We start from the raw sequence: 23,943 nt of genomic DNA on the forward strand, positions 1-23,943 counted from the left end.
GCAGCAGCAAGCTGCAGCAGCAAGCTGCAGCAGCAAGCTGCAGCAGCAAGCTGCAGCAGCCCCGGTCCACAGAGGCTCTGCTGCAGCTGGGAGGCCCCCGGCGCCTTTCGGTGCCTTCAGATCTTCCAGATCTGGCCATAAGAGTTTCGAATTAAATGGACTTTAAATAAATGACAACTGAGCCGAAGCCGGCCTTGACTGTGCATCGTTAGATGCCACTCAAGTTAGGCGAAAAGTCTGATGCACTGTTTGATGCAGTCCTTGCTGCAGACTCCTTTGCTGCAGGTGCAGCAAACCTTGTTGCACTTTTGTTGCTGTTGTTGCTGCTGCTGCGGCTCTTTCTGTTGCAGCTGCTCAGCTTGGGCGTCGGATCTCCACGCCAGCTGCTGTTGCAGCTGTTGCTGCAGCCGCTGCTTCTGCTGCTGTTGCTGCAGCCGCTGCTTCTGCTGCTGTTGCTGCAGCCGCTGCTTCTGCTGCTGCTGCTGCTGCTGCTGTCAGGGTGTGGTGTCGTCAGGCCCGTTTAAACCCTCAACTGTGTTCTTTCGGGTGCTGCTTTCATTTTCGGAGTTCTGCCCCAAGTGGGCATAGCGCTGCGTGCCGTGCGAAAGTTTGGGTGCTGCCCGCTGGCTGCTGAAGGTGCAGCAGGACAGACACACAAAGCCAAAAAATGAAACAGCAGCAGCAGAAGCAGTGCTGGCAGCAGCAGCAGCAGCAGCAGAAGCAGCAATGGCAGCAGCAGCAGCAGCAGTAGTAGCAGCAGCAGCGCTAACAGCGACAGTTGCAGAAACAGCTGCGTCATCGGCTCCTTGTGAAGCTGGACTCAGTTCCACCCAATGCACTTATGCGGCGAAGACAGTTTTTTCTGTGGACTCCAAATTAGGCAGTTAGAGTTCTAAATGACAAATGTAGAAAAAGTTGAAGTGCAACTGCGAAATAGTTGAATAATTGGTGCAGTTTGCATGCAAACTGCATGCAACACAAGACCCAAATGGAGCTCACCGTCGAGAGCCCATTGGGCTACTGTTCGTCCCGTGGCTGCCTTCATAGCTTCTGCTGGCTTCCTCTGAAGCAGTGCTGAGGCATAAAAGACACAACAGCAAAGACATTTGTGCAGTGCCTATAAACTGCAGCAGCAGCAGCAGCAGCAGCAGGAAGGAGCAGCGGCCACAAAGCTGCTGCCAGAGTCCCGCTGCATGCGCTTAGAGAAGAAATGAGTTATTGCAGCTCAGTCCGGAGTTCGGAGATGCGGTGTATGTACAGCTGAGCCTCACCTGGATGGTGTTCTGGAGCGAAGGCCTGCGCAAATGTATCTTTCATTGATTTTGAGTCCTCTGAAGATGGGGGCAAAGCCCAAAACGATCCCCAAAAGCAGCCCCACAACTGTGGAGGCGACGATCCCAGCAACCCCCAAACTGGGGTAAGTAAAGACACCTATGACTGCCCCGCTCCCGAGGCCCCCCAGGGCCCCCAGCCACGCCCCGCGGCGCCCCACAAGCACTGTGGCCACCAGTAGACTCATGAGGGCCCCCCCCAGGTAGAGGGCCCCCGCCCAACAAGAGGGGGGTACCAAGCCCCCCACCATGCCCCCCACCACAAGTCCAATGCCTCCAGCCACCAGCAGCCAGTTGCCCCCGCCTCTGTAGAAGTTCGAGGCAGACAGTCCCTGGGAACAAACAACGCATGCAAAAACCAAGTTTGGGACACAAATGGAGCTTTTGTTTGGGAAAATAGACTATTCTTTGTTCCACTCTGCAATATGCCGAAGTGCTTAAGAGGCTGTGCAACAGCGCATGCGAATATTTGTGCACTTGGGGGCCCCCCTCTTCTATGGGCAAATGCACTACTTCTAACTTGGTATGTTCTGCTGTTTGCTGCCTGCTGCTTTCGCTTTCTTAAGGGGCCACACTTGCCTGCGAGTACAAAGAAGCCGTCATGTAGAAGGCAATGAAAGTAATAACGGAGTAAAAGCAGAAAACCAAAATGCTCAAGGACCAAACGGGCCAGCAAGAGCACTGGTCCAGGCACACGTCCGAGTCCTGCAACAAATAAACAACATAAATAAAACACAACAAAATGGCAAATAATCAACTAGCTCGTCACTCTGTAAATTTACTAGTCTAAGCACGAGATCACTTTGCTGATTAGATCCCGCTTGACTGTTCCAGACCCCTACTTGTCCGCCAAAAAACTATGAAACGAAGCAATTAATTCAAAAATCCACGAAAATACAAACTACTGAAGCAGCAAAGCTGCAGGTAAGCACGAGACAATCATTTCGTTGAGTGTCGAGGATATAAAGACAGAAACACGAATGCATGAAAGTGCCATGAAGAGCCATGAAGGAAACAAAACTGAGACAGAAATAAAAAAGAAAGCAAAAAGAAGCAACTAAATGGTAGCTTTAACCTATCCATACACATATGGAGAGCCTCGAAGGGGAGAAAACTCAAGAAGCAGCAGCAGCAGCAACAACTGCTGCAGCAGCTGCTGCCGCAGCGGGTTGAGTTGCAAATAGCAAGACTTCCGAGTCTGCGGTGTACGTACACCTCAGCCTTATGTAGGCAAGAAAGAACACATTTTTTTTCAGAAAAAAACACTCTGGCTTCGACTTTTCACACGGAGCAGCCATTAGTAAACAAATAGTTGAAGTAAAACAGAAAAAGAGCAGCAAAAGAATCAAAATCCAAAAAACCATCGAAGTCTAGAGCCACTCAAAAGCCCTTTTCTTGTACGTTTCTTCCTCTCTTTTGTTAAAGAAAAGGAGAAAACAAAGAAAGAAATATTTTAAAAAGTTAACTTTCGAAAAAAAGGAAGAGTGCAGCTTACGTAGTGGTATGCAACATGTTTCAGGACAATGGTGCGCCCCCCGGAAGCTGCTTCTTGCTGCTGCGTGTCGAGAGCCTCCTGTGCTGCAGCAGCAGCAGCAGCTGCTGCTGCAGCTTGAGCTGCTTCTTCTTCTGCTGCAGCTGTCTCTGCTGCTGCTGCTCTGTCTTCCCCGGCAGCACTAGCAGCAGCGCCTTCCAAGCTGTCTTGTGCTGCTGCGGAGTCTTTCTCCAGTTTTGCTGCTGCCCTGGGGATGGTTCCTAATTGCTGCTGCGGTGGGGGGGGCTGCAACGCTGCTGCTGCTGCTGCTGCTGGTGGGTAAGCTGGAGCAGTTGGTGCTGCAGCTGCTGCAGCTTCTTCCGCGTTTTGCTGCGGGGCTGCTGCTGTCTGCGGCAGCAACCCAGGCTGAGGCCCTGCAGGTGGTATTAAGAGAGCAGGCTGCTGCGCAGCAAACAGACCGGCCGGTGCTGCTGCTGCTGCTGCTGCTGCTGGTGGAACTGCTGCTGCTTCTGGCCCTGGTGCTGCAGCGGGAGGTGCGGGGAATGCTGCTGCTGCTCCCGGTGCTGCTGCTGCTCCCGGCGCTGCTGCTGCTGCTTCTGGTCCAGCTGCTGCTGCCATGCCGGGAGCACCCTGGGGTCCTGAATAGAGTGGAGACACGCCAGCTTGTGTTGCTGCTGCTGGTGCTGCTGCTGGCGCTGCTGCTGGTGCACTTGCTGCACCTGGTAGTGCTGCTGACGGGAGTGCTGCTGCTGCTGCTGCTGTGTCTGCAGGGGCTGGAGGATTCAGCAGCGCAGGGAATGTTGCTGCTTGGGGTGCTGCTTCTCCAGGCTGCGCAGCTGGCCCTGGTGCTGCGCCTGCTGCTGTTGGCTGGGCTGCTGCTGCTGCTGCTGCTGCTGCTTCTGCAGAATCTGCTGGTGCTGCTAAAGCTACCGGTGCTGCTGCTTCTGCTGCCTCCCCCGAAGCAGCAGAACCATTGCCCGGATCTTCTTGAAGCTGCAGGTGCAAAAAGGTCTGAGATGGAGGCCCGCTGCCCCTGAGGCTATCCCAGTATTGCTGCCGCTGCAGCTGCTGCTGCTGCTGCTGCAGCTCGTGGAGCTGCTGCTGCAGCTGCTGCTGCTGAGCAAGCTCTTGCTGCAGCAGCTGCTGCTGCAGCTGAGGGTCATACGTGTGCTGGGATATGTCCTGCATGCGGCTTTGAAGAGCCACAGGCTCTGCTGCAGTGCCCCCCAGCCTCCCGGGGCCCCATGTTGCTGCTGTGGTGTTGCGCGCCCAGGCCAAAAGGGCCCCCAGGAGGGAAGCTGAGGTGAAGCAAGGCCGCAGCGTTTGCCTCATTGGTGGGAGGAGAGCTGTAGCTGCTGCTGCTGCTGCGGGCGCTGCTGCAGGGCTGTTGCTGTTGCAGCTGCTGCTGCTGCAGCTGCAGAGCAGGGACTCAGTCCTGGCTAAAAAGACTCTGGATGTCTCAGAATGAGGAAGTGAAAATTTCGAGCTGAGATGAATGACAAGTAGCGAACTAAACCATACCTACAGAAGGGCGACAAGAGTCGAGGGCCTCCTGGCTCGCCGTGGCTCGGTGGCCCCCCCGCGGCCTCCTCAGCAGTCTCGAAGGGGCATAGCGCCTTACAAATGAAGTAAAATGAGTACGGGAATTGAGCAGAAGAAAGGAAAAAGAGGCCAAAACAAGCCAACCAGCAGTTCCGCCGCGGCGTTAGTGAGGATGGAAAGCAGCGAACGCGGGGGAGAGGGTGGAAAGGGATTAAAAAGCGTGTTTAATCCCATTAATGGAAGAAATAGGGACAAATTAGTATTACGGGGGAATAAATGAAGAACGAATAATCCCGAGAGCCCGTAATGTGGCCGGGAACGGTAGCTAGTGGATCGAGTCACGTCTCGGCCGTGAGGGTCAAGAGGAACTTTAGCAGTGCGAATTGGGCACAACTGCCGTTCTTTTTCCCCTTTTTTTCTCTCATTTGCAATTAAAATTGTTTAATAAACTTCATCTGGCTGTATTACCCCGCAATTCTGGGCGAAAAGCCGTAGTTAGCCGGCCGCCCGCAGGAATTCCAGCAGCGCTGACCACCGGCCCAGAGCCACCGCCGTCATTGCCACATCCAAGAGCCGCCATTGAAGAAGAAATAAACTGTTGACATCCTTCCTTTTTGCAAATTTCTTTTATGAATTGGAATTAGACACAAGCCGTCACGCGGGTTGGCGTCCATAGTTCGTTACCTGCTGCAAGAGCTGCAGCTTTCCACCTCGAGTGTCAGAAAGTACCAAGGGATGGGTTTTCAGCATAGAAACACTGCCTGCCCCTTCCTGTGCATTTCACAGCCGCATATTTCGAACAAAGAGCTTTCAAAAACTGCTCTTGTTGCTGCTGCAGCCGGGGAATTGTGGCCTTTGGCTGCTGAGTGGCCAGCTGGGGGAAGTAGGGCTTGAGAGACTCATCTGTTAACCTTACCTACTTGATGATTTGAGATAGGACATGCAGTTGTTTGAGTTTTTGAAATAGCAGCTGCTGCTCCTGCTGTGGTTTCTGGCGGTTGCGGCAGCATCATTAATCGCTTCTGTTCTCTTCCGTCCGTTTGCCCATTCCTCTTGATTATTATTGCGCAAATGCATTAGGAATATCTTCAAATATGCTTGCAATACAGCAAAAAGAGTCTAGAGGGTTGGGGCTGGCTGCACGCGGCGAAGGTTACTGCCAAACACCCGCAAATTGTTAAGCATCAGCATGGCAAAGCGCAGTATTTACTCACTCACTAAGAGAACTCTGTCTAGAATATCTTCAACTTCCTCTTCAATTTTCTCTTTTTCCATCATTTTCAAAATATTTTGTGTGCCAGAGGTGCAACAATGTGTAGGAAGCTCCACCCATTTGTACGGATGGCACGTTAAGCAGACGCAATTGAAGCTACAGGTGCTTTTGATGTGTTGAATCTTTGGCTCATTTTAATCATTATTCCCAGGACATTAGCCAGACTGGTAGTCCCACGCTTCTACGTTTCTGGGGACCCCTCAGGGGGCACCGAGAAGTTCAAGTCTTCAAAAATGCTTCATTCCAGACGCTTGTTCAAGACTCACGCGAATCAAATAGAGAATACTGCCACACTGGTAGATATACAAGTCACAAACAGCAGCGCAGAGGATGCGCAGCTAACTTATGCGCAAACTAGCCATTCTGCTGAAGAACGCACGGCTTGCTGGCTAGCCGCACATTGCTGTCCAAACAGCACTGAAAATGAGCTTCCAGGAATAACTCAGATTTCCGTTGGCAGTTTCAATAAGTACTGATAAGTGCTGAACTGCCACAGGAGAGACAAAGGAAATGAAAATGTTCAAATTAACCAAGTGTGCATGTAATATTCACATGCGAAGTCTGCTCATACGCGCATTGGACAAATATATGCTTATTCATGTGTATATATGCATGCATTAATGCATGTTCTTGCCCATATGCCGATGTAGGGTTTATTGAAGCGTGTTCATGCGTTTACATGGAGTTCCGTACTTTTTGTACAGAGGGCTGAGAGACGAGGCCGTAAGAAACTACCAAATGCAGCGAAAAATCGTAAAAGAATACACGGAGTGCATTGCCTGCGTGTTGCTGTTATGACTTTAACAATTTGGTCGCCTTATTGTTAGTGAGGGCTTTAATAAGACGGATAAAATCGACATTCTCAAGCAAATTTTGCACACCATGAAAACATATCCCGCAGTGGGACCGATTTTCTCTCTACAAATTCTCTTCTTTCACTCGTTTATCGCTAAATTTTGAGCAGCGGCAACAGCTGCTCAGACTACAGGAAGAGTATCAGATCCTGGTCCACTAGTTTTATAGGCGACAAGGAAACATTGCTTTCTTTTGGAGATTCCATGGTTCTCCCGCAGCCCCATTCAGTAAGCTCCGTTGCACCTTCCTTTGTGTTGCATAGGTTGTAATAGGAACAACCCCAGTTCATAATTTCAAGGATTATTATGATAATCTGCTGAGACAGAAATGCCCCAAGCATTGCAAGGCTCTGGGTTTGCTGGGGTTTGCTTCGAAGTGGCCAAAGAGCCTACAACAGGCCACAAAGATAGACTACAGCTTCTTAATAGAAAGATAAATTCAATGTTTCTTGCCGTTCTAAAGTATAGGTGCCTCCGTTAGTATATTTTGTGTGGGCGAGAATGTGGTAACGGTTGTGCGGGTCACCACACACACTCCACGGCGCCGGTGCCAAGCTACGCTGTGAAGCAAAACGGATAGACACCATTTAGTCAGGGTATTTTTAAAATTTGTGAACTTTACTGTTAAAGCCATGCGAAGGCAGAAAGCGGGTTTAAACGGTGTGCAAAGAACACGTGTTGAGGGGCGTGGCCCCGTCGATATTGCGTAAGATGCATGTCGTTGCTAAAGCCGCATTGAGCCAGTGAAAACAGAAATTAATCTTTAATAGTAAAAGTAAATATGTGATAAATAAAAAAAGAGCGGGATTAAATGCAGTATGTTACCATTCGTTTCATGCACTGGCCCAGTGGTCACGTCGATTTTGGAAGCGCATCACCGCTAGCGCGACTACCGTTTTACGCGGTCCCACACCAACTCCAGTTCAACTTATCGATTTCCTCCCTGAATTCTGTTTTTTGTTGTAGGGGATTTATCGAAAGAATGAGTGCATCAGCAGTCAACATACGCGCACGCCGTCAGGCAGTGGCAGTGAGGTCATCCGTGACTCTCCTTTAAATCCCCTTATTTTTATTGCATCACATTCCGAACACCTCCTTGCTCGTCGGTTGCACACTGGTTCTGACAGGTTCTACTGCGTCTTGCTCCCTTTACATGATCATTCACAGCGCCCCATCACAAGAGCAGAGGGCTGATCAACACCAGATTTCAACTGCATCTCGCTGCAGCACTGGGTTTGCTTCCCCTAAGAAGTACGCCGCAAGGATACATGTGGACCATTCCTGCCAGAAAGAGTCTTGAAGGCCCATCTGCTGGGGTGGCCTTGAGGGGAAAGGGTCAAAGCGATGTCGGGCATCAGCCCCGAGACAGCCTCTGCCAGCACCGCCCCTGTGCGTTCAGCAGCCACAGCAGCAGGAGGAGATGGGAACTCAAGTCTCTGCAGCGGGCCTTCCCCATCAGAGCCGGGGAGAGGGCGAGACCCTCTAACGCCTCCGCCTCTGCGTAGGCAGCAGCCGAGGTGGACTCCCCGTATAGCCCAGGCGCAGGCTCAGCAATCACAGGGGTCCACATCTAGCCTTCCAGCAGGGGCCCCAGCAGTTTGTTCTGGAAACCATGGAGGCACTGGCGATAATAAGTCCACCAGAGGGGCACGGGAGGCACCCAAGTCCTTTGATGCTACTAAAAGGGACATACGAGATAGCCTAGACGTGCAGAGCGACTCTTCGTTTGCCTACGCTGAATATCCCGCCATGGATCTTGCACACAGCGAGGCTGAGCAGCCGCGCAAAAAGCAGAAGTGGCGCTGCTGCCCTCTCAAAGCTTTAGATCAAATTTCACAAGCCACAGACCGTATTCTGGTGCTTCTGTGGCGCGCGCTTACATTCCGCCTTCGATATCCCATCATGAGTCTCATAGGCGTTTTAGCTCCAGGTAAGACACTGCAGACTGAAATAAGCTGCCAAGACAAGAAACTTAATCTTATTCCAGACCCCTTCAACGCCATGTATTTAACACATGTAGTAACATGCGGCTGCTGGCGTTTCCTTTTGTGAACTTAAAACTAGGAAACCAGCTGGAGTTTGACTCAAATTGCCTCTTTGTGGCTGTCGTTGTCTGCAGTGATATTGGTGGTGTCGGCATGTACCATTCTTTCTCACTACCAGGACTCAGGGGTGAGCCATGCCGCAGTAAAGGGCGTTTGAGTAAATAAAGAGGCGCAGAGGGGTAGTTGCTTGAGACTTGCAGTCAGCTGCAGTAAGAGCAGCATCAAGATGTGGAAGTATACGTACATATTCTTATCGTTCTAAGCATACCTATCCTATCTAGTGATATAAGAAATAAGTATATTGATACTTTGGCTATACTTAACCGCGTGCCAACGCTTCCACTGGAAGGAATGGAAGATTTCCGTACAGCTCTACTCTAGCCTGAGTAAAGGTTTCCCCTACTTTGGCGTTTTTCTCAGGTGGAATTTGTGCCTGCCAACATGTCGAAGGAAATCTACATGAATTGCAACTTTGCTGATTATAGGAACATGATGGGCGATTTGGAAAAAAACAGCAGTACGTTTTGCGTACTGCTCAATTCCGGGAGCTCAAAAGCCCCAGGGGCCGTCTTCACAATTTTTTGGGCCCACAGAGAATGCTCGCAGTTTTAGAGAAACACTGCAATATTGTAGTATGCAACTGTCTGCTAAGAGAACTTTCAGCTGCAGCCTCCTGCAGTCTCATGTTCATTTCTGCTGTGTGAGCTTGCAGGCTTGTGCAACTCCGCGACCAACTTGATGGCGCCATTTGGTAGGCGCTATGACGGTCTTCGTCTGATGTACCTTCCAGCGGTGCTGTACTATGGCGGCTATATGGCCTTCGTGGACAAGTCAGGCAACGACTGCCAGCAGCTTCGCCAATTTATGGAGAAGTTCGTAAAGACAGTAAACCCTTGTAAGCCGCCTCAATTCTCCATAATTTGAACTCCAAGCACTATGTTCGTAGAAGCAAAACTTCTGGTGCAGCGCGTGTGGATTTATTTGGTTTATGTAACTTCGAAGAACGAACGCTGCTGCAGGAGGATGCAAAGCCCTAAGCAATGGGCTTGGGAATGCTCCTTGCAAAGGTGACTTGTAGCTGAAACTCAAATATCTGCTCTATTTATGCAAACTACTTCAGATCTCATGGACAGGACAAGCGAGTCTGATTTGTTCATTTCGTTTCCTTCGGAAAAGGCTCTGGACAAGTACAGACGATCTTCTGCTGCTGAACGAAAGCGGCCCATATATGCCGCTTTCGTCTGCAGAGCTGCAGCCCCGGGACAGCTGGATGTCACTATAAGGATGCACGTGCGCCGGGGAACAGTAAGCCCAGCAGTTCATTTCGAGGAGCACTGAATGTGTAGATTTAGGCGTGCCATTTCGCGTAGCGGTGGCACCGCATTTTGGCCAGCTAGCTCGGAGGTGGCCAGCTATACTGGTGTTATGAGGCTTCTGGGGAAGAGATGCAGCGTGGTATGCATTTGGATTGCTGTGCCCTGAATGATAGCAGCCCCGGTCGTTCAAAAATGACATAGTGAAGTTTCTGAAGCAACACTACACGCCGTACAACTCCACGACTTATTTTGGTGGAACTAACTTCTTGCTCCAGGCAGATGTAGTGGGCACAGCAGCAGAAGGCCAGCCTTATGGCCATCTTACTGGAGGTTTTCTGGACCTCTTGACTCTCGCCCATGTATTCAACTTACAGCGAACTGGAGTCCGCGAGATCCACACTGGCTCGCCTGGTATGCCGTCTCATGATGAGAAACAGTGCCAATGCACAAAAGCCAGGCACCGAGCGCAAACCACAGATGAGCAGCAGAAGCAGCAATTGCTATTCTTCTTAATGATTGATGACTTGTGGTTTTTTGGTGTATTTTCCTTGCCTCAGAGTTTCAAGCTCAATGGTACCGCACATCGCAAGCCTTCTTTCAAGTATTTGACTACTTCGGCCGTATTCCCATTCTGGACAGTGTCGGTAGGTGTTATCTGACTAGTATTATGGATTTAGCAGTGTGATATTGCTGCATTGAAAATTTACCTTGGCATTCACACTACCGTGGAAAACGGCATGCGTACATTCAGCGGCAGTGGCTCGAACTAGGTCAAGCCGTGCAGAACACGCAAAATTGTTCCAGCCAGGACTTGTCGCCTCGTGTGGCTTGCCTTCTAAACTCGCTTTGTTGCGCTTTGTGAGCCCTCATTAGCATTCTCATCAAACAACCCCGACCTGTTGAGCTTCTTTGTCGGCGAAGCCGAGCGCCACCTCTCTGAAATGATGGCGCTTGTCCTCTGCATTTCATTTTCCAGCATGCAGGATTCTTCAAACAGTGAGTGCAAAGTATGCATCCATATTTACGTGTAAAGGATTTTTTAGGTGTGTTTGTACAAGTTTGCCGAATTATAGGCTTAGGTGTACTCTTCCCATGTTTGTTGGCGGAAATCCCGCAAGACTCTAAGGGAGTGCGCCCACATCGGCCAGCATCCAGTTGTGTGCTTTGTACCTTTCTGTGCACCGCATGTGTGTTGGATTTGTATCTAGCCTCGCCCTGTGCGCCTTTTCATGCTTCCAGACGTGTCACAGGCGTATCGGCATCTGCTTCCTACGTGGCTGCTGGGCCCTGGCTACGGCATGGTTCGTTTGTTTACGAGACGAGCGGCGAAAGATGGATGCGATCCTGCTACTTCCTCGATGCAGTTGCTCCAGAGAGTACGTTTGACTCGACGCTTTCGAATAACTTACTTGCCGTGTTGCACTCAAGCTACGTCTTGTCTTCAGCTGGCACATGAGATCTTACAGACACTCGCAGCTGCAGTGCACGAGAAGAACAACCAAGCATCCGACTGAATGTCCGTGCCCCTGCAGCGCTTCTACACCCGCACCCAAAGAATGGGAGTGGGTTTGGTTGTCGCGGCTGCGGGCCCTTTGCACAACGTGCTGCGGGGCATTAGTGGCCCCATGCGCAGAGCTTACAGCCCAGTCGATTTCTTGTAAGTTTTCTCAACTCTATCCTAACCTGTAAAGGCGCACTTCAGGTGCTCCCCTCAGAGTACACTGTTTGCCATTGGGCAGCTATTGAAAGAACTGTTTCGACTGCGGGAAGGCGGAGGTGCACAGTCTAGAAAGGCAAAACTCTTGCATGACAGTACGATTGGCACCCTATGTAGCCTGTAGTGATTTAGAACCAGTGGTGTCTGCAAAATTCTTGATATGCCTTCTCAGAGAGTCGGCGATGCCATTCGCCCCTGCAACTGTGATATCTCGACAAGGAAAGCCCCATTCGTGCTCAGCACCCTTCGTAGTATTATTCGTTTGCATTCTTTGGCAAGTGGTGAAGGCAATCATGGTGGACAAGGAAACGGGATTCAAAGTGAGTTATTGGGCCTTTGTGCTATTAGACCTCAGCTAACTGAAACCCTAGCCCCAAATACCGCCAAGTAGCTTCAACATTTATTTAGCACTGAGGCTTGTTTTCAGTTTTTAAGTATTAAGCCGCAATAACTGGTGTGACTGGTTCTGGTGGCATGTGGTTGCGTTGTGCAGAACATGCTCAAAATTTTGGGAATATCCGACAAGATTTTGTGGCTGTCTTGGTATCTCTTCTTCATTCTCTACAACGTACCAGCCCTTTCGGTGGTGGCCGTGCTATCTAGGCATTTCGCCTTCACCCTGAGTGACATCTGGTTTATTGTGGCGCTATTGTCGTTGGCATTGTTGGCATCCATTGCCTTCGCCTTGGTAGTCACCGCCGTTTTCACGGACGGAAACCTTGCAGGTGAGTACAAAATATGCACAAGACGATTTCCTAACACCCGGGGTTTCTTAGTGGCTCAGATCTGCACCTTTTTTCAAATTGCTTTCCCCTGCAGTCCTGCATCGTGGAGCCCTTTGGCACACACAGTGTTAGTGTCCGCTGGGTGTCCTGTGCTCAGCAATGGCCGCTTGCGCCTGGTATATCCTTATTTGGGTCCCCATTGTTTGTCAACGGTTCGGCAGTGCAGCATGGGACCCTCGTTTGCAGTGGTCCATCATGGTTGCCTGCCCTGCAGCGGCACTTGGCGTGGTAAGCACCAGGCCCAATAGACAAAGACAAACTGCCGTTTTATGCTTGAGTCTGTGTCTATGTAGGTGTACCGGATTCATCCGCATATTTGAACTAGTGCATATATATGCGTATGCGCACATGATTAGGTTTGTAAGCACAAGACCGCATGCAGATGCGCTAATTCCCTTGCGCACCTCTGTTTGCATATGTACATATACAAAAGTAAATAAATGTACCCTTCTGTGTAGTATTATAATGCATCAACTGAACAGGCTAAGCTCACTGCCCCACCACCTGCCCATGTGCTCTGCCTGCGCAGGGAATTGATATTGCCTGGATTTTCAACGAACCTTACGTTGGAGGCATCCGCAGGAGCACTGCTAAGTGAGAGGTTCTTCCTTGAGTTCAAACGCAATCAGGTCCTTATAAATATAGGCGCTTTTTTCCGGCTTATCCGTTTTTGCACAACTACATGCACAACTGTGTGGTGGTTCTTTGTGTACGAAGCTTCCCTTCTCTCGGTATCACATTGGCGGACACGTACATGGCTCTGGGCTTGAGCACTGTTCTCTTCACTCTCCTAGGAGCCTACCTGCACAAAGTATTGCCAAGTAAGCGGGTTAAGAAAACCAAACCAGGGCTTTCTAAAATGCCTACGTAGTTAAGTGCCCTCTCCTCTTACCGCCCCTACACTGTTAGTTCTTGAACTGATGCTCATTGACTGCGCTGGAGCCTACGGGTGATCGTTCCGTGTCTGTAGCATCCAACGGGAGCCCAGAACATCCGCTTTTCTTCCTGGCCCCCATTGTGTCCTGCGCGCGCCGCTGGCTTTGCTTTTCATGTTGCCGTCCACACGGAAGCTCGCGGCATGGGTTGCCGCGTGATCCTGAGGGCATCCGCAGGGCTTACGATGATACGTTCAGCATAAAAAGCAGAGGAAGCGATGAAGACTGCAAGGTACGGCCAGCCAGCAGCTAGCGCAGCACTGGTAGTGGGTCCCTTCACTGGATTGGCGGCTTTGGGTTTGTAGGGTAGAACTTAGAGCTCCTTTTTTCTGCCATTTGGTCGCACTCATTAGTCCTGAAGGGCCGCCACTTGGAAACAATAATGGTACTTGTATCGGCCTAAAATGCCTCTTCATTCGATGTTGACTGTTCTGCAGCTTCTCCTTGATGTTCGGGGAGTATGCAAAAACTTCCGCACTTGGCGGACTCGGAAGTGCGCCCGCGGATCGGTTCAGGCAGTCAAAGGCGTTTCGTTTCAAGTCTACCGTGATGAGATATTTGGACTTCTCGGTCAGAACGGAGCTGGAAAGTCCACTTTGATTTCCGTCATAACGGGCTCTCTGGCTGCGACCAGCGGAGATGTCACCATTGGTGGAGTGTCGGTGCGGCACCACCCGTCTCACGCGCGGTGCAACATTGGGTGAATAATCAGCACAACAGCAGGCTAGTTTTGTTCAGTTTATAAGTGCGATGGCTCTGGTTTTTGAACTCTTGGCCCGAGGAAACGTGAAAACTTTCAGGAATGCCCAATGCCCTACTTTGCTTCCACTAACCGTCAGACGCTTTCCTCCTGCTGTGCTTTCTGTGGCTCCTCGACTCTCAGGTACTGCCCTCAGTTCGATGTGCTGTTGCCCTATTTGACCATTGAAGAGACACTGTGGCTCTACGCAGCCCTTCGCGGGATTCCTAGGGGTCGCCGTAAAGAAGAAGTAGCGGAGCTAGTAATGATGGTAAAGTTTGGAGGCTAGGCCCGTCTTAGACCTCATTATCTTTGCGTTATATATGTGCGCGTGAAGCTTTTCAAGCGCCACTGTTACTGTATTCAAACCGCCTCCACAGCAAATGCCCTTTTGCTGCTCTTGCCGTAGTTTTTGGTTACTTCCAATCACTGAATCCACTAAAATTGCTATTGATTTCAGATGAGGCTCTCGGAAATGGCCAAAGTCCAAGTGGGAGCTCTCAGTGGTGGCTGGAGACGACGCGTGAGCAGTTCAGTTGCCTTCCTCGGCAACCCCACTGTTGTCTTTCTCGACGAGCCCACGGCGGGTAAGGCATGTGATGCGATTTTCCCTTAATCGCAATATTTGTTTTTGTCACCCAAAGCCAAGTTCGCGCAACAAAGTGCTCTAATTGGCTTCGCGTGTTTTTTCCTCCTTACTGTCACCACTGTGTGTAGAGTGGCAAAGTATGGCTTTCTCTCATGCAGTATGCAATATAATTTGCTTTTTGCAAATCCCGTTTTCTATAGGCATGGATATTCTTTACCGGAGAACATTTTGGGACTCCGTGAGAGGCCTGAGCAAAGGCCGCTGCATTGTGCTCATCACCCACATGATGGAAGAGGCAGATTACTTATGCGACCGTTTGGCTATAATGGTTGACGGAGTGATTGCATCGGAGGGGACGGCACTGGCACTTAAATCGCGGTGGGCAAATAGGGAGATAGTAAATTAAGAAAGAGCCTAAGTTGGAGCGCTTGCTCTCCGTATTGCTTCACTGCCCCTATGCTAAATATTTTTACTGTCTGCCTTTCTGGGGAAATGCTTTTGTACTCCAGATTCGGAAGCGGCTATATCATATCCATTATATTCCAGAAGAAAGACGAGCGCGAGGAGCAGCAGGCAAAGAAGAGGCTTAAGCAATTGCTGCAGACATTTGAATATCCCCCTGCCATCAAGGAGGTGTCAAGGCACGAGCTTCGCATCATTTCACCATTCTGCCACTCCTTCCAGCTTCCGCTGTGAGTCACTGCTGTTATTTTAAATGTGGAAATGTAATATACGGAGGTAAAGTATAGGAGTGTCCCATTGCCAGAGCAACTTGGTGTAGATTGAGAGCTTCTTGGCTCTACCTATGCAGGAAAACCCGCCTCAAAGTGGATGGCGGGCATCCTCCTTGGTTTCCCTCAATGAGATATGGTAACTACTACGGTTAAATAGACTTTTGCATTGTTGCTTGATGCATGCGTTTCTTTTTCAGTCTCTTTTCTGAGCTGGAAAATCGGGGTGCCATCTACGGAGTTGAGAGCACTGTTCTTGGGTTTGCCTCCTTAGAAGAAGTGTTCCTTAATGTTGTCCGAATCGCCACGCAAAGGCGTTCACCGGATTTGCAACACAAGAAAAACAACAGGAGCAGAGGCTCCATTCGAGATGCAAGTAATAGTGGAAATGCTGCAGTGGAGGCTTCTTTGCCGAGACCAAAAGAGCCGAAAGGTTCAGTGCCTTCCTCTGCAGCAGCTACGCTTCCTCTTAGGTGAGGAGGAATACATAAAAGCAGGGGCTGTTTGTGTACTTTCGTTTGTTTTGCCATACCTGTACACATCTCAAGAAGACCTTTTGTGTCTTTTCTTGATCTGCGAATATTTATTTCTCGTCTTAGTCTTCTCAGACTTGTCGTGTATGCTGTCTGGAGCCTAAAGAAAGCCCCGCAGCCGTTCTTGCATGCTGCACACTGGAATGTAAGGACTCCACCTTTTGTGCGTGCAGGAACCAAGAGGGAAATATTCCCAGTCGTTCTCTCAATGAAACTTCCAGGAAGCCTCAACCAAACGCGTCAATCACCAGGCCGCAGGAATCGGGTAAAGAGGGAAGCCAGAAAGAGGGTTGGACCCTCGGGAGTTCGTCTTCAGCAGACTACGCCTCAGACAGTACACTTCAGACCCGACACTCGAGCTGGCTGTCTGCTTATCAAACCAGCAAGGGCTCTAGACGAGGCTTCCTATGGCAACTTGTAGTTTTACGTGCATTAGTAACCAAAAGGCTTCGTCTACTTTACCGCGGTGAGCCAGCAGACTGTAGATTTCCATGTGAGAAGGGCTTAGCAGCGCTGCTGCTGCTTTGTCTGTAGAGCAAGTATACTTTTCCACTGCATATGTTTGCTTCTGTTTTTCTTAATGTGTACTGCAGATTGGGCTCTCGTAACGGTTTCGTTCCTCATTCCACTTATCCTGATGGGTCTAACGCTTTACCTGCGAGGCGAGTGAGTCAGCGCTAAGAACTGCTGCGCCTCTAGCACGCCCCTGCACTCTTTCTTATCCTGAATATGCAGTAGGGTGCTGCAGCAACAAATAAATTACATTTCTAATTATATTTTCTTCTTTTCCCTTACCTAAGCTCCCGTGTCCCTCCATTATACTCTGATTCTTTCCCCAGGAAGTCGGAGCCTCGCGTTCCCATCTCGGGTCAGCAGCTTTTCGAATACCGACTGCCCAAGAGCATTCACTCAGAAGTGCCCTACGGAGGTTCCGGCTGGGTCGTCGAAGCTCTTGACCAGTGCTACTCAGTAGGTGTTGCACTAAGTGTAACTCCAAGGATGAGCTGGGTTGGTATTGTTTGGGGGGCAAATTTTTGTATTGTCTTGCAGCAATAAGGAAAGTTTATACATAGTATAGGGCATGTGCTTCAGGGCTTAGTCTTCATCGTGCGGTTAGGAAATACAACATATGGGCTCCCATTTCTGAAGTACTCTTCATATTCCCTGCGTATAATCGCAGCCCTACATGACTCACCAAAACGTTTCCAAAAAGGCCAAATCCAATGACGGCATGTACGCACTTCTCCTCGACGAGTACTATGGGTCTCATCCAATCCGCTTCGGCGCCTACGTGGTGCCTGGAGGCCAACCAGACATAAGCGATGCAGCAAACCAGTTGGAAGGTGAGCAGGCACTTGAATTTGTAGCGGCAGACAAGATGCCAGCAAAAGCAGCTGCAGCAGCAGCAGCGTGCCGCTGCAACTAGCAGTCTTGCTGCTTCTCTCCTTTCCTAGAAAGCACAAAAGAGGCTAATGTACAAGCAAGAATTGAAGTTTTATGCGAGTCTGTGTGATCTCTTGCAGTTACCATCTGGCATAACTCCACTCTGCGGGACACGTTGCCGTTGCACTATAGCCATTTTCTGAACTGCATAGCGCAGCAGCGCACAGGAGTGGTGGATGCCGTCTTCATTAGGTGGGCACTGAGTTAATCAATCACTCTTGCTGCGTGCTTTATGATGGGCCCTTGGTGGATAGTCTTGGGTTGAAGTCCAGCTGTGCGTGTAGCATAGAGGCCCCATTCTAGGCTCTTTCTCTTGCGTTGCTCGTATCCTTCATATTCCAGCAATCAGCCGTTTGAAGACAACGACGACAAGGCTTTGGACGGCATCGTGGTGGCCTTCTTCACAATTATTGCGTATTCATTTGTGGCGGCCGGAGTGGGTAAAGTCTGCATAGTGGAGAGAGTGCGAAAGGTGCGCCACCAGCAGATTCTGGCCCGCGTCACTCCTTTTCAGTACTGGATCTCCAGCTACATTGTCGACATCATCCTGCTCATACTTCCCTGCTCAATCATCTTCGGAATGATACTTTGGGTCGATGTTACACCCCTCGTAAGGCCCCACAGAAGACCTATGCACGCAGCAGCAAGGCCAGCAGCTTCGATATTTGCCAACACCAATTCACGTGGACGGCTACGTTCAACTTTTTTGAAAATTAGCTTCGGCCCGCCAGCGCATGTTATGTAGTCGCAAATCCCATGAGATTAGTCACTTGGCGTGGTTGAGCAGTCAGGCAGTTACATAGTTGAGATTCTCATATACTTGATATAATCATCCCTTTATAGCTACTTCCTTCTTAGTGTTCTATGCAGGCATGAATGGGGCCATCAAGCCTGCTGCTTTCGTTTGCCGACTCAGAGCTTGTATTATTCTGTTGCTTCTATTCTTCTTTTCAGGTTGGGCCTCATCAGCGCGGAGCGTTCCTTCTTGGCTCGTTGTTGTTCTGTTTATCCGTTTGTCCCTTGGGCTATGCGATATCTATGGGTGTCGACTCGCCTATGACTTTTGTCATTGTGATGTTGCTGCTGGGATGGTCCTTGCCGTCTATTCAAGCCCTCTTCACCGAAGTCAGCGGACTTCAGGGGATGTACAGCAAATACCTGAGATATATATTCATGTTGCTTCCCCATGCTGCGCTGTGTGAGGTAAGGATCGCAAGTTTGTGTTGTTTCTAAAGCTAGCATTTTCCTATGTTGTGCCTGCCTTGCCTTGGGCAAGCATTATTAGCTGTCAACAAAGAGCTTTCCGATGCCGGATCCCCAAACAGGCCTGCAGGTTGCGTGCATTGCTGTTTTTCAGTTTCTTGTGCATGTGCAAACACACTTTTAAACTTGTGTGAATATATGCATGTAGGGCACTTGACAAGTTATCTAATGGGTTATATATTCTTACCAGTAGATACAGTGCTTTAAGCGTATTCAAGTCCTTGTCGCAGAAAGTGAACTTAATGAAATGGAGCTTCTGGCCGCAGGATTGACCGATTTGTGCTGCGACTTCGTTTCACAGCTGTTGGGTAACTTGGCGGTGATGAATCAGCTGACCGGCGGTTCCGTAAAACCTGCCGAGTTGGTGAATTGGATGGAGTTCGGAAAGACCGGCTGCCCGCTGCTTTACCTGGGCACCACAATATTGCTCAACTGGGCAATCTGCATAGCTGTTGACTGTGCCATTAACTACCCCATGTCCAAAGCCAGGGCCCAGGCCACCCTGCACAAGCTGCTGCACGCACTTATCCGCCCTGTCACTGTTAGGGTTTCAAAAATATGCAATTTCTGCCTTCGCCGGCGTAGCCGCATTGCAAGCAGTGAAGGCCTCACAGCGGTAGAGAGGCAGGGCAGGCGGTGCACCTCCCTCTTCATCGCAGGAAAAATGAACAACAGAGCTCTCTGTCTTCACGTCAAGGTGAGCTGGCTTAGTTGCCGGACCTGCTTGTTCATTGCTACAACGGTAATTAATAACGAGTTGTGTTCATTTTTGCACTGACACATTTGCTGTTCAAAAATAGCACAAGCTGGCTTGCTGATTGCTTGGCGCATGTCGTGGGCTTCAGAGCAACGGGCGTATTTTGCATGCGCCTGAATCTTTGTCCTGTGAACCATATACCGTGATCTGATGCAGTAGAAAATTCGTTATTTGAGGCTTTCCATATATAGAACAGTATTGCTTTGTTTGTTAATGCAGGACGAAGAGGCGAGAGCAGCCGCCGCAGTCAACCGACTGCGGCAGCGTTCCCGAGTTGACAAATTTGGGGTGTCTTTAGATCATCCTTCCAGCATTGGAGATATTGGTGATAGTTCGCCTGCAGACAATAATGTGTTTTCTCCAGATGCTGCTGCTTTGAGCAAGGAAGAATCCGAGCTGCCGCTCGTTGTATACAAACTTGAAAAGACCTATCCTGCACCCCTGATAAAGCGGTGCTTGGGATGCTGCTGCCCCCAAGTTTGCCTCTGGTGCCGGCCGCTGTGTCGCTGCTGCAAACGTGCACAGCCAACTCGAGCCCTTAAAGGGGTTTCTTTCTGCGTCCCCAGAGGCAGCTGCTTTGCATACATTGGTACGTTGTGCCGCTAGTTCGCATGCAATACCCTTGCTATTTGGTTCACTGGTCCTGTCTATCTCCTCTTGGAACGCCCATTTAGTGAACTCCTCTGCGGAATGTTCGAATTCTTTCTTCCGCTGTTTCTGGAATTGTCCAGTAGCTCTTGCATGCGGATTTTATATGTATCTGCTTGCCTTTCGTTAGGTGTGAACGGATCTGGAAAGTCGACTACTTTCAATATTTTGAGCAGTCTGATGTGTCAGTCTGGCGGATCTGTCTTTATTGGGGGTTGGGATACATTTGTGCACACGAAGAAGGCGCGCGAGAAGCTACACTACTGCCCACAAGCCGGTAAAGAGTTACTTCTGTAACACCGCCAGTGCAGCGCGCTGTTGCCTTAAAGCATACACATGCTGCTTTTCTGGTTTCCCCCTCACTCAATATTGCGCACTTGTCCTTTTTGCATGCATGTGATGGCAAATGGGACTGGTAGCATTACCACAGTGGTGACTGTGAGCTTAGCAGACCTTGATGGCCTGAGGAGCTACAGCCTTCACAGCAACTTGACTGAGCAATTTTGTGGGCTGCTGCTGATTGGTCTTGCAGATGCTCTATTGCCCACACTGACTGGAGCTGAGCATGTCTACCTGTACGGCTTTTTGTTGGGCCTGAGCGGCTCTCGTCTTCGTCGCTTTTGCTCGGATTTCTTCGATGCGATTGGCTGCAAGAAGCACATGCACAGTTTAGTCAAGTCCTATTCAGGAGGCACGAAGCGAAAACTGAGCTTGGGCATCGCCATGCTGGGAGAAGTGGACTTGCTGCTTCTAGACGAGCCCACTTGTGGAGTGGACCCGGAAAGCCGGCAGGTGCTGTGGAGGATGATTGAGGACGCCAAGAATAGCCAACTCACTGGCAAGGCAGTGGTTTTAACTTCCCATTCCATGGAGGAGTGCGAGGTCTTGAGCGACCGGCTGGGCATTATCCACAGGGGCAAAATGATATGTCTGGGCACCTCTGCTGAGCTGAGGTCCCACTACGGCCACGGCTACCAGATTGAATGCGTCTTCGAGGCAGCAGCAGTTGCGAGAGACCCTTCACTGCCCCGCCGCTTTGTCAGCACTCTCCAGAAAGCTCTGCCCGCACTCCAAGTGCTCCACCGCATGGCCTACAAAGTCACTGCCTCCATCGTGAAGGGGGATGCGTCTCTTGCTACGATATTCCGCGAAGTTGAAGCAGTCAAGGTGAGCTCGAAGACTTCAGCAACAGATTTGCAACTGCAAGTTTCCCTTACTGGTGTTTTAAAGCCTGAAGGGGAAGGGTAACACAGGCATTTGCGCCTTGCAAACCTATAACACTGCCTGTCGTGTGTTGTTTACACTTTGATGCAACGAGGCTTAAACATTTCATGACCTAGGCTCAATGAAATACGGGAAGTGAAAACAAACGGGTTTTGAGACCTACACCACAAGCAGTCTCAATGGACTTGAACAGCGGGCGGCGATTTACGCTGCTGCTGTTCGCTGCCAGCGCACCTGTTGCTGCTTTTCCGATCGTTGCTTCTGCTGCTGCTGCTGCTGCTGCTGCTGCAGGCGCATTTCGCTGTGGAGGCCTACATGGTCTCTGAGACCACTCTGGAGGAAGTTTTCGTTGAAGTCAGCCAACGCGCTGACAGGGGCGCAATGGGCGCGTGAGGCTTTCACTCCCCCCCGCCCTCTGGGCAGCAATGCTGGCCTGGCCAAATGAGAAGAACAAAATGCAATTCAACTCGAATTTCATGTCGAATTTCATGTCAAATTTCATGTCGCATTTCATGAATTTCATGTCGAATTTCATGTCGAATTTCATGCCACCATGCAAGCCTGGGCAGAAACCAAACGCGGTTTAAATTTCACATTTTGTTCACCCAGGATGCAGTGAAAGGGAAAAAAACAAGTACTTTATCCTTAAGTGGCATTTAAAATACAGCACGAGTATTAGGCCGAGCTGCCGGCCAACAGACGCATTGGCTAGGCGCGCCAGACACAGTAGCTTGCTGGCTTACTAGCCCCGAGAAGCACTGGCTAGCTCTGTTTGTCTTGATAAGTCTAATTAGGTTTTAATTTCAAGTTATCTCGCAGTTGGTGGCACTGTTGGCGATGGCCTGAAGCGCCCAGGCTTAGATCGACTGCCTACTATTATCTGTGAAAAGTAAAGTGTCCTGATACATGTATGTATCTGTGAAAAGTAAAGTGTCCTCATACATGTATATATGTCCCTGTGATGTCAAAATGCCTTATGAAAAGCAGTTCTGATTTGTGAGTGGCCAGGGAGTAAGCTTTTCCTTTAGAAAAAGAAGCCAACAGAGGCACTTCAACGGAAACAAGTGGTAAAGTCCTTAAGGGCTGGAGGGGGGCGGCGGAATACGGCGCGTCGTGGCTTGCTGGGTAAGTTAAAGTGAAACTCACTAGTATTGAAACTTAGAGTGTAAATGCACACAAAGTGCAGCCACAATGCCCGATAATGTGGTGAGCCTATCATTCCACGGAATTCCGAAAAATACAATGTTCTTATTTTCATCTTAAGGTAAAAACGTACGCAACTCAAAGGCTTGAAAGGGGCCACTTTCCAGCACACAACAGTACGGTACAAATCCCTAAAATGTGAACATAGTGACACGGCCCAGAAAAGAGAGGCATTAGACATGCAAAAAAGGCACATACAAAGTTGAAAACAAGCGACCATGTGCCACGGGCCCAGATATAGGGGAGTAAACTTCTCAAAGTAACCTTCTGGCTTATTTATTAGTATTTTCTGAGCCAGAGTTTAGCTAAACTGAGTGCTTTTAGCTGTGTAGAGGGTTCAGTGCAGGGCGCTCAGCCACTCCGCGAATCGGGCAGCAATGAAAGCAGATCTTCACTGCGAAGAAAATAATCAAACAGCTCAATTAATGAATCAAATGAGTGTATTAATTCAAAAGAATCTGTGATTATTTTCGAGAAAGCATTTGATTTTGTGTGGGCTGCACACGAAGTTGTGGACAGCTCTCCATTCGGCCCTGGTGTCCTGCAGCCAATGATGGCTGTGGTCCAGTGGGACTGCTGGGCCGATCATGTGTCGGGTTCGCCTTTGCTGCCCCATTTCTTTGCCTAATTTATTCAATTTATTAATTTGAATTGCCTCTAATAACTTTAAGCTTTTAATTTTTTAAGCTTTCACCGGCCAGGATGTCCAGTACCCCCTTCGGCCTGTCGTCTCAGCGAGTAAGCCACCGCCCACTCACCAGTCCTCAGGCTTACTTACCTCCACTTTTTCTTCATCTTTATTATTTTAACATCATATTTAGAGAAATTTAAAAGAAGAAGATTCAAATTTATTGGGGAACGGCCACAGGACACCCCAGTCGCCAATCCACACTTCCTCCCATAGCCCCGACACAGGGAGGTCTGGTCAAAGTGAATGTCTAATCAATATATATATAAATTGGCAAACTAATTGAATTAAATAAGCATCTAAAAGTGCTCAAAAACAGTTTTGAAAGTAAATTTTGATCTCTTTCCAATTCTTAACCCCCCCTTCACCCGCTGTGACTGCCTCCGAGACACGCGAAAAAGGACTTCTTCTGGGCTTGTGTGCATTCGTTGAAGCAGTTGATAGAAATTTCCGAGGACAATCATAAAACAATTTGAAATTAAATTCAAGTAATCATCGCTGGAAGCAGAGGGAAAGCTAATGCATGCGAATTCCCATTAAGTTTCGTTTGTGAAACGCAGCGACAAGAACTGCGAGTGGCTTTTCATGCTTTCGACAAAGACAAAACGGGAAAGTTGGATGTCTCCGAAATGAAGTACCTTTTGAAGTCCATCGGAGTCTGTCTTTCAAGAAGAGAGCAGAAGGCCTTGGAGGCAGGCGAGTGGCGAACTCGATGCAACTTTTGTTCCTTTAAACTGTTCCATCTTCTGATTGCGAGTTAATTTAGTTTGTTTGTTTCGTTTTATTCTTTCATAACTCCACTATTTTAGTTCATTTTAGCTTCCCCGTCTCCGTT

The 23,943-nt window shown here is 49.5% G+C and overlaps 2 protein-coding genes across 2 annotated transcripts; one reads left to right on the forward strand and one right to left on the reverse strand.

Moving 5' to 3' along the window:
• Positions 1-354: 354 nt before the first annotated feature.
• On the reverse strand, positions 355-4,155 carry ENH_00036140 (transmembrane domain-containing protein, putative; the record flags this gene model as incomplete). The annotated part of the gene is made up of 5 exons (XM_013580426.1): positions 355-508; positions 1,000-1,074; positions 1,272-1,663; positions 1,911-2,036; positions 2,827-4,155. 5 exons carry the CDS (start codon positions 4,153-4,155, stop codon positions 355-357), a joined length of 2,076 nt encoding a protein of 691 aa, XP_013435880.1.
• Positions 4,156-7,836: 3,681 nt separating this feature from the next.
• ENH_00036150 (hypothetical protein, conserved) lies at positions 7,837-21,610 on the forward strand (the record flags this gene model as incomplete). The annotated part of the gene is made up of 34 exons (XM_013580427.1): positions 7,837-8,422; positions 8,612-8,664; positions 8,958-9,054; positions 9,250-9,432; positions 9,658-9,842; positions 10,030-10,264; positions 10,411-10,497; positions 10,727-10,849; positions 11,093-11,229; positions 11,386-11,510; positions 11,743-11,890; positions 12,064-12,295; positions 12,453-12,583; positions 12,885-12,949; positions 13,073-13,176; positions 13,326-13,522; positions 13,728-13,990; positions 14,174-14,300; positions 14,490-14,616; positions 14,819-14,996; positions 15,128-15,310; positions 15,550-15,822; positions 16,056-16,348; positions 16,476-16,548; positions 16,722-16,851; positions 17,063-17,225; positions 17,406-17,517; positions 17,668-17,935; positions 18,280-18,528; positions 18,890-19,285; positions 19,565-19,934; positions 20,124-20,270; positions 20,526-21,160; positions 21,509-21,610. The coding sequence occupies 34 exons, from the start codon at positions 7,837-7,839 to the stop codon at positions 21,608-21,610; spliced, it is 6,777 nt and encodes a 2,258-aa protein (XP_013435881.1).
• Between the last annotated feature and the right edge of the window lie 2,333 nt (positions 21,611-23,943).

The sequence above is a fragment of the Eimeria necatrix genome, genomic scaffold (assembly GCF_000499385.1).
Source record: "Eimeria necatrix Houghton genomic scaffold, Enh_scaff264, whole genome shotgun sequence".
Lineage (NCBI taxonomy): Eukaryota > Apicomplexa > Conoidasida > Eucoccidiorida > Eimeriidae > Eimeria > Eimeria necatrix.